The 14578-nt window shown below is 43.0% G+C and overlaps 1 protein-coding gene across 1 annotated transcript; it reads left to right on the top strand.

The window, feature by feature from the left end:
- Positions 1-2511: 2511 nt before the first annotated feature.
- On the top strand, positions 2512-14427 carry LOC132320880 (E3 ubiquitin-protein ligase TRIM36-like; the record flags this gene model as incomplete). The annotated part of the gene is made up of 9 exons (XM_059834506.1): positions 2512-2728; positions 5970-6313; positions 7768-7914; positions 9014-9109; positions 10050-10303; positions 10965-11089; positions 11644-11937; positions 12241-12538; positions 14073-14427. Coding segments are annotated over 9 exons (2130 nt in total), but the record flags the coding sequence as incomplete, so codon positions are not given.
- Positions 14428-14578: the final 151 nt, after the last annotated feature.

Here is a 14578-nt window from a genome sequence, read left to right as displayed (position 1 = left end):
GCAGATTCACGTCACACCAAGCCAACTCATGCCAAAAAAACCAAACAAATCCAAAACAAAAAACACCACATGAAAAACAAACCAAGACATTCCCAAGCACCCCAGTCTTCCATGTTCCCCTCACTGCACTTCTATGAAACATCTCACAAATCAAAGAAAGTTAGCAGAATAATGCTCTTCATCTAGTACAGAATATTTCTTTAACTTTTTTAACAGTATATGAACATGTCCAAGACTTAAAAGCATTACATTTTGAACTACACAGTGCCTAAAGAGCACAGAAATAAGAAAACTCTCTTTCTAGAGTAATTTCTACACTGCAAAGCTAGGAACCAATTTTTTTAGCAGTGCAGTAAATGTCGAGAATGTATCAGACTGTAAACGATGCCAAATGCCACTGAAAACACTTAGGACACCACTTTCTGTTATTGCTATTCAGTGTATATTCATTCTGTCACATAATTACCATCTGGAGAAGCTGCACGTTCTTCCTCAGCATGTCACGTACTTGAGACTGCTTCTGAACATAGGCTTAATTATAGCAAAATCCTTTCAACTGACAGAAATTGGGTCCTACCACACCAGCTCAGGTAGGTTCCCGAGACTGTCATCGTGATGGCTGCCGCAATACAAGATGAACACTCATACATGTCGTTAGCCATTGGATTTTCAGGTGCTTCTCCCAGGATCAATAGCATAAAACTCAAAAATTGTTCCAGAGCAAGGGTGCACATATTTTTGCAGAAGATTACTTTGATCTAAACCATTTACTGAGCTCACTGCAAATGCAATGCTCAGCGCTCCCACTTATTTGAGTCTGTATCCAAACAAATGCTTTTAAAGTACACAGAAAGATAGGGAAAAATATGGGAGAAGCATTTGTTTGAGGTCTACCCTATGTGAAGTCTAATGTGCAGGGAAGATTTTTTTATTTTTTTTTTAAGACCAGCATACCTCTGCTGCTCCTGAGGCAAAGGAGATTGTCAGAAAACAGCTGCCAAAACACAGTGCAATGACCGGAATAGGAACAGGAGGAACTCAAAATGACAGGAAGCAGAATGTGCAAGACAATCTCAAACGGTGGAAGGTGCCCAAGTAAGTTCCTCAGAAACTTGTTGTCTAGGTGCAGAAAAACTAAAAAAGACCTATCCTGAAAAAGAGAAGAGCCCTGTACCTAGAGCACAATATTCTATTATTCTGTCTTTAGATACGAATCAAAGGGGTACATTTGTAGAAGATCAAAGAGGAGTACTATCTTGTTCTTGTCTGTTTGCCATTTGCATGAAGGGATACTGGGGTTTGGACACGGAATTTTCCCTGCAAACAAGACCTTTACTGAATTTCTCCGTCCTTCTGGCAGATCCAGGTAGCTGTTTCAGGAGCACAGATGCAGAGGGAGGGGGAAGAGGAAAAGGAGAGGAATGCTTTTTAAGGGTAACCACATCGTAGCTGTCAAGTTTTTAAAAGGTAATGTGCATGGTGACTGCATAAGCTGCCATATGATCCATCCAGCTGTGCCAAATGCGAGGTAATAAGTAAAAATAGTCTCACTCACTCCCCAGATTTGCTCCCAACCTCGACTGTATACATTTTATGACTCATGATGCCCCAAATATGTCTCAATTTCTGATGACTTTTTGGGGCAGGATCTTACAGACACGTTGCTGCGCAAAAGAGTTGCTGCTCGTAAGGTATTTTATAAACCCAGTAGAACAGCATGGGAAAGACCCCAACAGTAGTAGGTGATATATTATGCTTCTGAAAAAGTAGTCTTTTCCTCTTGATGATGTTTGAAAAATCCATATAACACTTCCCTCAGTGAACATAGCCGAAACCAATACTGTCAGAGCAGGAGCGGAGCGCAGTGCCAGATGGCTGTGGGGTCATTAAATTACTGAAGAGCTGCACAGATCCGCGGGCGGCTCTGTGTGCAGGAAATAAATAAACAAACAGATAATGTTCCGGACTGGAACTATTAGCCTAACGAAGTCAAGGCAGTTCCAGTGCTTAAATGTGGATTACACGGCAGGAAAGCCTGTTGTTTAACCAGTCTGACACTTAATTTCTTTTTTCTCCCTCCCCCACCCCCCCTTCTTGAAAAGCGAGCGAGCGAGCTGAGTTAAACATATGGATTCCTATTGTTAAGAAGTATGGTTGCTTTCGTTTCACTAGGTCCTTGAGTGGAATTAAGACTACTCCCCTCCTCTCCTTTCCTCCCCTGCAAGGCAGACATGACCTAAAGATGAACCGAGTTTGCCTAGTGGCGGTGTTCATTTCAGTTGAAAGGAATGTTGTCAGTGCTTTCATAAATGTTAATTGAGATTTGTTTGCAGCGTTAACCAGCGGAATGCCTCAAACCAGCTAGAATGTGCGATTCTAGAATAGAACGATTATTCTAGAGAGCTGGGCTTTTGTGACATACAGACATACAGCTGTGCAGTAAGTCTTGCTGGCTCACGTTTTCTGCACTTACACTTGTTTTTCCCTCTTTCTGTCATGAAGGTTACCATTAAGGGTATCGAAAGAGAGCTCATCTGCCCAGCATGCAAGGAATTATTTACCCATCCACTGATCCTTCCTTGCCAGCACAATGTCTGTCACAAATGTGTGAAAGAAATACTCTCTGCATTTGAAGACTCTTTCGCTGATGGAGGCTCTGAATCCTCTAATCAGAGTAGCCCTCGAATTCAAAGCTCTTCTTCCAGCATGGACAGGATTAGTAGATCAGGTACGTATCGGAATTTTTGCGTGTTTTCCTTATTTTATGTGTTCGACTGACTTGAGCCGAATTGCGTCTGCATTGGTAAAATGTCTTCCCGGTACTCCTGATGCAGTTAAAGAGATGACTTAGGGATAGTGCGAGTCTTGTTCATTCTGTGGCAAGAACAATGGGAATATTTTTAAGGACAGTGCACTCTATTTCATATATAATAGATCAGTCTTTGTGGCGTCCTGTAAATCTTTGTAACCATTGTATTTGTTTATTCCTGTATTTCAGTTACATTGAGATGCAGTAGCATCATGTTCAATAGCTTCGATGTTGAGGTGTAGATTTCAGCAGTTTTATTGCCTGTCAGTGGTACTGTTGAGGTGGTTCTCTCAGGTTTCGGCCAGCCTAAATTGAGTAGTTCGACTTCCTTCTGAGCCTCTGCAGACTTTGCAAATGATGGTTTTGTCCTACCCAATTCATTACGCTTACAATAAATCATTTTCCATAGATGATGGTTATTGCACGGTTGCAGAATTGGGAGACAGATGACTGTAAGAAGACTGCGCTAACCGCCTCTTCCAGTGTGGTCTGCTCTGGAAGCTTTAAGGAGCACTCCTCATGCTCTTTGTGATGTCACACTAGAAAGATTCTTACAGCTGTTGTGTAATCCACAGATGAGTTGTTCTTTTACACAGGTACATCGAAAGTACTTCTTGAAAGAAACCTCATCTTGGCTTTTAGGCTTCCTTCTGACGTAACTGTCCACTTTAAAACCGCAGTCCGCAGTGATCTGGAAGAGTCGCCCACAAGACAAACCCTAAAGCTGTGTCTTGTATTTTGTATGTTACTAACATTCATCATCCCCTTCCCAGTTTTCAAAGCTCAAATATTTTATTTCACCCACTTCTTTTAAACAACTCTTGAGTTGTTAGTACTGGTACTCTTTCAGGATCAGTTTGATAAGCAAATGCTGTGTTTGCTGTAGCTTGGCAGGTTGAGGCTTGCATCATTTGAGGGAATCCCCAAACGAAATAACTAGTTGTCTTCATTACAGTCCTGTTTTCTGGATATGGGGTGCACAGCCCCACAATCACTGTTTAGCTCTGCATACATTTCAGCTGCTTTCTCAGCTCTCTCTACCTGCAGCGTTATGTGAAGTTTGAATGAAGAGAGCCCACTGGTGACTGCCATCTCCCAAATCCAAGTCTAGTCCCTTTTTTCCTCAGTAAGCATGATGTTCTGTCGCGGCATTGTATGCATGGACTGAAGCGGTCACCGGTTTCCGCTGCAGCTGTCCACTACATGGTTTTACAACGTGGACATCAGGGCACCAGGTTGGGTGCCTAAGGAGTGGTGGGCGCACCGTGGGTGACCTGACCTCCTTGTGAGAACTGTGGCTTGCCAAGTGTGGCAGTATCAGACAGGCTGTGCGTGGGGACCAGGCCCCCCATGCTGCTTTCAGCAGTGTAAGTAAGGAGGTAATCCTTAATCTTCCGTGGAAAGCTGCCCTCCAGCTTGCTCTCTGTCGGGCAGTAGAAATAGTGATCTAGCATGATGGGGTGCGCAGGCAGTGCTGTGGCACCGTCCACGCTGTGCACAGAGGAGGCAGAGCTCCCTTGGGAACCTGACATTTAGATGCTACTAGATGTCACCCATACTGTTCTGTTAATGCAGTCTAGCTGTTCTGCTCAGAACCTAGAGAAAAGCATGAGACCAGCTGAGTTTGAGACTGACATTTATTCATGCTCTGGTTGTGGCTTCTTAGCTGATAGTGATGCATAACTACCATGGGGTACATTTTGAAGATTTTTAAAGGAACTAGTTTCTTACAGGAGTGTTGGTTTGTTTTTTTTAAAGAGACTGGAAAGGGTGTGAGAGGTAGGGAGGTTTTGGATTGTTGGGTGAAGCACCCACAGAAGAGTGACACAAGGCAAGTGTCTTTTGGATAGCATCAAAGGACACTTCAAAAAGAAATGAAGCATCAACATTTCTGATGGGAAGATCCTCACTAAATACAGATGGGACCAAATTTCACTTTCTGAAGAAGAACCAGTTTCAACACTAAGAATTCAGCTTGAAGTCATACCTCTATTTACAAATTAGTTATACCAACATGCAGTCATCTCAAGGGGATCTTAAAACCATGCTCCAGCTCGAGAGAATGGTTTTTTATTTCTTTGTAAGGGGAGGCTGAGAGGATACATGTTAAGCCTAAACACTGGCTTAACCTGCTTCAGTAATACATAAAGGACTAATTTTGATAGTTGTGCCCTGTGGGTTCATGAGTGAGACATGGGGATGCACTCTCTGTTTGATAGCCTCAAGAATGTTACCCTGTAAATAGTTTTTGGGTCTGTGTGAGCCATCCCCTGGAACAGGCTCCAAAGAATCCCTAGGCTTGCGACTTGACTTGAGCCTTGGATCACTTTATTTTGGAGAAGAGGGGAAATTTGTGCATAGCTGTTTTGTAGGAGGGCAGCTTCTCTACTGTCCCCTTTTGAAATGAAAAGAGATAAGCTGTACCCTTGTGTAACCATGCAGATCTGTGGTTCCCCAGTTCAAGGTAGAGGAATCTCTCAGACATAACCGTCTCAGCATCCCCTTTGGTGTGCGGGGCTTACTTAGCAGCCCTCCTTTATCAAGGCCGTTCAGCAAGGGCCAAGTCAGCCTCTACGTATTTTGACTGAATGATTTGGCTGAGATTTCGTACTGGTGATATCTAGTTCTCTTGTTTTCCTCTTTAGATTTGTATGATGCCTCTTGGGGTAAGCCAGATAAGTTTGACTCGGCCAAAGCAAACTTCAGGGAGCTCCAAGTTGGCTATATTTGTCTGGGAATAACCAGTCTCACTCTGGGAATAGACATCTTACACTTCAGCGTGTTACGAAGCTGTTGCTCTCTATGTGCGCAGCCAGTTAGCCTAAAACCAACTGGTTTCCGGAAGGTTTTGTGTTTAGTCTTTTGAAAGGCTGCGGCTTGAGTGCATGCAAAACTAGACGAAGAAGATAGGATTGGAATAGCTAAATTAACCTTACCATAGAATTAAGTTTTAGAGCAGTAGTTTGTAATGCCCCCTGAACTCAGACATTACACTACCTTGTCATGGCAAATGTATTCTCTTTGGCTTGGCAGAGTGCATATGAATTGGTATTGTACTGGTTTGGATGATGTGCTACGATAGTTTGAAATTGGTTCATAAATTCCTGTGCTTCTCCCTTTAAAATCTAAACCTCTTCTGTTTACACTCCTCCTAAATCAGGATTTGGTGTCTACACAGGCAGAAAACGTAATTCACTGACTCCTAGATCGAGTCTGTTTCCTTGTCCGGGTTGCCAGCGGGATACTGATCTCGGAGAACGTGGCATCAATGGCTTATTTCGCAACTTTACTTTGGAAACCATTGTGGAAAGATACAGACAGGCAGCCAGGGCAGCCATTGCTATTATGTGCGATTTCTGCAAACCTCCACCTCAAGAGGCCACAAAGAGCTGCATGGACTGCAGGGCAAGCTATTGCAACGAATGTTTCAAAATACACCATCCTTGGGGAACTGTGAAAGCCCAACATAAACATGTAGGACCAACCACCAACTTCAGACCCAAGGTAAGTATCCCGTATCTTACAGAATTTGGGTTGCAGCATTTGCATATAGCTTCAGACATATCTGTGCAATGGTAGTTGCTTTTTGGGACCGTTGTTCCTTTTTTGACTATTGCTGTTATTCATTGAGTGAACCATAAGCTTTTGTTCTTGCTGACAGCATGACTGCAGTTTTGAACATGTCTGCCTGCACAGACGATTCTCCTGAAAGTTTCCTTCTCTCCTCGCACCTCCCCCCGAATCCAGCAGTCAATGACAATGGGATAGCTTATTGCATATTCTGCTGAATGACAGTCTTATGTACCAAGGTGCTAGCGAGACTGGTGTCTTTGGGCTTTTCACCATAGACTAAGATAACATTTGGGGCTTGAGAGTTGGTTTCAGAGATGGTTTGCAATTTTAGCTTAGTGTGTCCATATTTATGCTACTCACTTCTATTTTTGAGCCCTTTCCTGTCCTTTCTTGTATGTGTGTGCGTGTGTTAAAAGATGATGCTTTTAAAGCTTGACTGTTGGCACTGATGTCGTGTTCTCCTCCTTGACATGACACTGAAAAGCTTTCTCAAGAGCTTCTCTTTGGTAACATGGAGTAGATGGACCCAAATGTCTTTCAGTGCTCTGGAACGAGGCAAAGCATTTCTTTTTTTTTAAAACACACACGCACACATGTGCACAAGCACACCCACCCACCCCCACCCACCCCCTTTTAGACGGTTTTATCTGTTGCTTGCGCTTGGAGTTGAGCAGCACTTTTTTTGCCTCTTCGAGCAGTTACTTCAACGTGTTCAATTTTTGAAAGATTACTTTTAGCAAACACCAGCTTTTTCGCAATGCTGTTTAAGCTGCTACTGGAATTAACGCTCAGCATGAACAACTTGTAATTGGAGTCAGACAGAAAAAATGAAACACTGGAGCCTTTTATCTTTAAAATGACTGTGACTGGTGGTGTGGCTGCATTTCATCTGTTACTCCAAGAGCAATGGCTATGTGGCTGATCAGAGTCTAGCTTAAATTTAAATCATTACAGTATTATGTCAACTCCTGCTTTAAGACAGTTCGTAGTTGTTTCAAGAGATGCTGGCATGGACACAGTTAAATTTGACAGCGTGGCTGTGTTATATATTGCATTTACAGCTCTGAACAGGAGTGTAGGGAGCTTGAGGCACGCAAACAACTTCAGGGATTAGCAAAATGGTTGATTGCAGTATGGAGGCTACATGATGTGTACACAGACATCGCTACAGGTTTACTCACTGTGAACCTCGTGAAACTGTGTGTGTTCATCTGCTGGCTTTCACTGGCATAGACAAAAATAAAAGGTGGAAGATAAACTGAATATAAAGAATCCACTGATGAAATCAGATGCTGCTGTGGGGTGATTTAGTGTTTTGATGGTTTGTTGGCCACCTCAGTTTTTGGAAGTACACCTGCATTCTCTCTGCTCTCTTTTTTTTTCAGATTTTGATGTGTCCAGAACATGAAATGGAGAGGGTAAACATGTACTGTGAAATCTGCAGAAGGCCTGTTTGTCATCTTTGTAAACTGGGTGGATGTCATGCAAACCATAGAGTAACAACCATGAGCACTGCCTACAAAACCCTTAAGGTAAAAGTAAATATTGTTGGACCTGGCCTTAAGAAGGGGAAAAGTACTGAGCTTCTGGTGTAAGGGCAAACTCCCTGTGGCAGGAAGCCAGGATGTGTGTTTAGAGGACACTGAACTAGTCATGAGGCATGCTGTTGTGCAACATCTGTTAATATCTATATTAGTGTGACATAGCGCACTTCTGAGAAACTGTATTTTCTATGAGACTTGAAACATAACCTCTTAAAAGTCCTTCCACCTTGTTTTAGCCAACTAAAGTATAGCAGTACTGACCAATGCAAAAGGTTTAAGCAGTTTATACTTTACAATCTAGCTTTTTTAAGGTAAGTGTCCTTGTGGCTTGGATTAGCTGATACTTCAGAAGCACTCCTGAAAAATTTGCATTGGAAGTATCTGTTGGGACCTTGTATGTTTCTGAAGTTGCATAGCTGTTAATTCGCAGTACAACAGGGAAGACTTGCAAACATTGCTTTGTTGTTAAAGAATGATTGCTTCTACCTCCTCTTCTTCCTTTTCTTCCTCTCTTGCTCACAAGAAGAAAAAAAAAGGGGGGGCGGGGGGGGGGGAAGACCAGACCAGCCTGCCTTGTGCTCTTTGGCCTCCTTGCCTGTTTGCAAGGCTTTTCCTGTACAGCTGTTAACTCTTGCAAGTCAGGAAATGCAGAGACACTCATAAGTTCATGCTTTGAACCACTCATTCTTCTAGCAAATCTTACTACAAATGAGTTAATAACTAACGTGGCTTTTCTGTAAGTTTTAGTAACGTCCTGAAGCCTCATGTTCCTAGCCTAAGAGAAGGTGGCACTTGTGGCTGGGGAAGACTGAGCCAGCTGAGGCTGTTACCTCTTGTCCTTAGAGGCTGTTACCTCTTGTCCTTAGAGGCTGTGCCCCCAGTCCTGCCCACATCAGTGGCCTGATGTCCCTGTGCAGTCATTGCGGGTCACTGAGCAATTCTCCGCAGGGGTGCTGCTCATAACTGGTGGCAGGCTGTTGTCCTTGTACCTAGATAAAGCGAGTGCTAGCTGGATGACCTGCCTGTGCTGGTTGTCGGTTTGGGTGGGATACCCTTCTTCTGCTAGCTCGCTGTTTTGTTTTAACAGGAGAAGCTTTCAAAAGATATTGAGTACCTCATCAGTAAGGAGAGCCAGGTGAAAGCTCACATCACACAGCTGGATCTGCTGCTGAAAGAAACAGAGGTAAGAGTGTCTTCCGTGTTGTCTGGGGATAGCCCTTGCAGGGACACAGCAGAGACTCAAACTGTTTTCACTGAAGTGTTTCAAATCCTTTGGCTTTTTTCAGTTAGCCAGTAAAACAATTTCTGAACAGTTTGTGTTAGTCCTGAATCACAAATGGTAAGACCTAATCCTGACAGTGTTGGAAATATGGGCAACATACAGAGGGAAGTTAAGTTTTGGGTGCTGCTGTAAATTTAATTGAAAGAAAGCTTGTTTGATACCTTAATCAAAGAGAGGTGGGTTAGACTTACAGCTCTTGTGTATTAACGGTGCTTCACAATTTACACTGGCTGTTTGCCGCCTTGAGGATGTTGCAATAAAGTCAGAATGAAGAGTAAAATCTCCCTGCAGAAGAGTCAGAGCTGGGAGCTCACGTACAAGCTGAAAAACACAATGGCAGAAATTGCAGGAGCTCCTGGCCCTGCCTGTATCTTGATAAAGATTGTCTCTGTGCTTTGTAGTTCCTTTTATCCAGGGCACTAGTTAGAGGTGACCCTACAGTTCTGAGGGCATATGTGAGAAGCTGGGCTGGACCCCCGTCGCAGTGTGGTTGGGGAAGGTGGAGGAGCACCTAGCTCTTGGGCATGAAGACTTCAGAAACTGACCTGTTTTTACAGTGCTTTTCCATGAGCTGTTTAGACACGTGCTATGCGTAACTCAAGACATAATCAGAGGAATACTTTCCTGCTCTTCGTTCTCTGTGTTGATCCAGTAAACGCTCACTAGCTTGGGTGCAGTGCTGATCACATTTTCAGTGCTGATGGGCATAACAAAGCTCATTAGTCTTGTCTGTCAAATGGATGACTAGATTGCTGTGATACCTTGAGCAACTTGAGGTATGTTTCTGTACACAGCCACAGTGCTGTGGAATCTGTCTAAAATGTCTTTTGTTCCCTCCTAGTGCAACAGTGAACGAGCTAAAGAAGAAGCATCTCAGAGCTTTGAGAAATTATCTCATGTCCTAGAAGAGAAGAAGTCCGCAGCTCTTAGGGCAATTGAAACTTCTAAGAATTTAAGGCTGGAAAAATTGCAAACGCAAGCAGAGGAATATCAAGGGCTCCTGGAAAATAATGGCCTTGTAGGATATGCTCAAGAGGTGCTTAAAGAAACTGATCCATCTTGTTTTGTTCAAACAGCAAAACAGCTTCATGACAGGTATCTTCATTATCTTCTGTTTGAAGTACAGATACTGTTCCAGGATGTCTGGTCAGTCATATTCTTTTGACACCTGCTAGCAAAGTACTGAATGCAGTACCTTGTATTGCAAAGGCTCAGAGATGGTCCCAGTACCGTTCAGTAGAAATTGCTACATTACAGTGTGCGTTAAGAAACAGCAGTCAGGAGGGGCTCTGTCCTGTGACAACACGTGGCCTTGTTCAGTAGGACTGCACTGGAAGGGTAGCCCATTCAGCTCACTGACACATTCCTTTGCTCAGAGATTGTATCGGGTATTTGCAAGTTAATCTAACAGGTCTCTTCTGGCTTTAAAGTCTTTGATCTTAATAGCTGTTCTCCATTAGCGCTTCACATCTATTGTGTTCTTTGAACATAATGCCCCAAATTGTTAAAATGCTCTACCAGCTGAACGATTACCTCTTCATTATCTTTACACTGATACCTTTACACTGCTGTACAAAAGACCTTAAATTTTGCATTGGAATTCTGTCTAGAGAGACAGAAATTTCTGGGAGACATCAGTAAGTACATGAAAACAGCACTTTTTATAAAGCAAAACCTAGCATTTTTAGTTTAAGGAATGCACACATGTGAATTCCCTTTTCTCTGTTCTGCCATCCCTTTGCTTCTGTGCTTTCAGAATCCAAAAAGCTACTGAATCTCTGAAGAGCTTCAGGCCAGCAGCTGAAACTACTTTTGAAGACTTTGTGGTGGACATAGCTAAGCAAGAAGAGATCCTTGGTGACTTGTCCTTCCATTCCAATGGTAAATTGCGAGAGCATCAGGTCTTTCTCAAGTTACGACTTGAAGGGCTTCTCTGGAAAGAGGCAAAACTTATGCAGGGCTGCAGCTGCAGAACTCAGTCTTGTGACTTGCATTGTCCCTTCTGTCTCTGTGATCCACAAGGCATTACCTGGCAGCAATGGTAGCTTCAGCTTTGAAAAAGAAGCTAAGATGCCGTTGCATTCAGTACCAGTTTACATTGGCTTCCAAAACATTGTAGTTAAGTAATACTAGGTCTTCCTAGAAGCTTTTTGTTAACATGACAGAAAAGAATAGGCTTTTAGATGCTTTTTTAGCTGCCAGCAAAAATAAATAATACAACTTTCGAAGTAAAAACAGAAAGTAAGGGATTTATGTAAGTGCATGAATGGAACCATCCTCATCTGTACTCTTTAACTGATTGAGTCAGATTTCTGCCCCCACCCCCACTCCCCCCAAGTGCTATAGCCACTCAACAAAGGGCTTGTATGGTTAATTCTAAAACAACATATATCTAAATTTGAGGGTTTTTTTCTCCTGAATCTCTGGCATTCCAGGTCTAGAAATACCAGAAATCAATGAAGAGCAGAGCAGAATGTACAACAAAGCTCTGATCAGCTGGGAATGCCCTGGGAAGACAGACTCAGCTGATATCTATGTTCTTGAGTATCGTAAGCTTAATAGAGAAGAGGAGAGTGCGACGTGGCAGGAGATCAAAGTTTGCAGCAAGAGCAAAGTAATATCTGATCTTGATGATGACAGCTCCTATGCCTTTAGAGTTCGAGGATATAAAGGGTCCATCTGTAGCCCTTGGAGCCGAGAAGTTATTTTGCGTACGCCTCCAGCTCCAGGTATTGGGTTTTCTTCTGTCCACAAGGTGTTGAATCTGTGTCTGTCGGTGTTAAGAGCTGTAGGTGGTTTCCAGTAGTTCCCAGACTTCTACTCTACTGTTACCGGTTGCGTAAATGTTTAGAAGCACTGTTAACAAACAGGTTAAGTAGGTGGCATGCTGAGACCGTTTTAGCTTGCATGACGTTCCCGGTAGCCTTTAAAAGTGAGAAATTCTGATGCCAGCATGACTTAAAATGTAGTTTATAAGCACAGAAGGCCAAATACTTAACTAAGAGGAAATTTTTTTGGATACTGTTTTTCAGTTTTCAGTTTTCTTTTTGATGACAAATGTGGGTACAACAGTGAACATCTCCTGCTGAACCCAGGAAGAACCTCTGTGGAAAGCAGGGCTGGATTTCCTCTACTGCTGGGATCTGAGCGCATGCAGGTCGGATGCTACACAACCCTGGATTACATCATTGGCGACACCGGGATTGCCAAAGGGAAGCACGTCTGGGCTTTTCGTGTGGAAGCCTATTCATACCTGGTGAAAGTGGGAGTTGTTTCTAGCAACCAGATACAGAAATTGTTCCATAATACCCATGATGTGACCAGCCCAAGGTAAATTGCAGACTCTTGCTCAATACATGTTTTATATAAGGAGATGGCTTTTTAAAAAATAAGTTAAGAGTGAGTCTGGTCGCAATTAGTACACAAGGTGAACCTAAATAGTGGAAAGTAGCTTGAAGGATATGCTGTAAGCAGGTTGTCCTGTTCATCCCCTGCTATTAGCAGAAAGGTGTTGTAATTATCCAGAGTCCTATTTTCATTCTTTTTGGGAAAGAAATGAGGTTCCTATAGATGTCAAGATGTGCCAGTTAAAGCAAGAAGGTAAAAAAAAAGCATCACTTGCAAGATTGAAGCAATGTTTAATTGTCAATAGTAAGACTCTGCCTTAATTTCCTTAGCATACTAGGTTTGGCAGCCATTCAGAGGTACAATGTTCACTGTGTGTATCTGTGTATCTTTGCTGTAGCTTGCGTCACGGTGGATTCCAAGTCACTGGCTTATCCCAGGCTATGCACTTGCATATGGTACTGGAGTGCTACTGTTCCCAAGCCAAAGTACAGTGGACAAACCAATAAAAAGATTTCAGCTCTGAAGTATGGTTGTAGTAAGCCTGGATGTGTCTAGGAACTGCAGGCTGGGAAGCTATCTCCTGAGGACTCTTAACTTTTTCAGGAATGTAAAAAATGTATCAGCTTCCTCCTGTGTAACATACTGAAAGTGTAAGAACGCCTGTGTCTTGAGCTGCTTAAAGCCAGACGGAGGCTTTTTGCAAAGTGAGAAATTAGATCCTGATTTCCTGATTTCTTTTTCCTTATCCACACAAATACCTGGAAAACTTTGGCTGACACAAATCCAATCTCCCCCCAGACATCCCAAAAATGCAAACCTAGCTAGGGATTGTCGGCACAGAAGAATGTGTGCTTCTCCAGTGTGTCTTCATCTGGTGACAGAAGTAGGGGGCAAAAGCATGTAGACTGAACAAATCTGGCCACAAACTTTCCCCAGTAACCAGCTGGGAAACAGGGGTTCATGGAAACCTCCAGGCAGAGCACTTTAAAAAAAACCAAACCACCAAACCAAAAACTTAAACCACTACTTTTTGTGTTGTGAATTTTAAAGACAACGTAATACAGCAGTGGTGAGGAAAACTCATAGGACAACAGTCATGTTAAATGTATTTACTCGTGTCATTTAACATTATGTAAATGAAGTTAAACATACCTTGTCTGTAATCATTAGTCATAGTCGCTAAATTACTTTTCAAGTTAACTAATTTGCTATACCTGTAGGTTCATTAATGATTACCTAGCATGAGTACATTTAGATACATCCGCTCCTTAGTAAAGCCTTCTGTGGTCTTGTCCTCGTTAGTGTTTAGCTGTTATTTATTGTCTGAAGTGGCCCAAGTGAGTGTTCTCCACCTACTAAATGCGTCTTCCCTCCTGGCTTAGGTATATTTTTACCCCACAAGGTTTTGCAGGTGACCATGTGGTGTTTCTTGTCTTACAAAAATGTTTTCTCCAGTTCACATCACTGATCCCCCTTCAGAATTTGACAAAAGCAAATGGTTGTTTTTCTGTTCTAGATACGAGCAAGACAGTGGTCATGACAGTGGGAGTGAAGATGCCTTCTTTGACTCACCACAGCCTTTCACACTGGTCACTTTAGGCATGAAGAAGTTCTTTATCCCCACAACACCTGCTGCCCCCAAGGATCCAGCGAGCAGAATCCTTCCCCTGCCATCGTGCTTGGGCATCTGCCTCGACTGTGACAAAGGCAAGGTGGGGTTCTACGACGCAGGCCGTATGAAATGCCTTTATGAGTGCGAGGTGGACTGCTCTGGCATGATGTACCCAGCATTTGCCTTAATGGGTGGTGCAGCAGTTCATCTTGAGGAACCTGTCACAGCAAAGTACGGGGAGTACCACGACGACATCTAGTGCAGTGATCTCTTCCCATTGCTGTTCTGAGGTGGAAGACGAGAGAGAGCAGAAGAATTCTACCTTAGTTTTCACTCCTGATTAATTACATTCTGTCCACATGTTGCTTACAAGCCTCTGGGTCATGCTTTTTTTAAACAAACGGTTCAGA

Source organism: Gavia stellata, unplaced genomic scaffold (assembly GCF_030936135.1).
Source record: "Gavia stellata isolate bGavSte3 unplaced genomic scaffold, bGavSte3.hap2 HAP2_SCAFFOLD_34, whole genome shotgun sequence".
Classification (NCBI taxonomy): Eukaryota; Metazoa; Chordata; class Aves; order Gaviiformes; family Gaviidae; genus Gavia; species Gavia stellata.
Note: the sequence above shows the minus strand (reverse complement) of the source record. Positions and strands in the feature narration are given on the sequence as shown.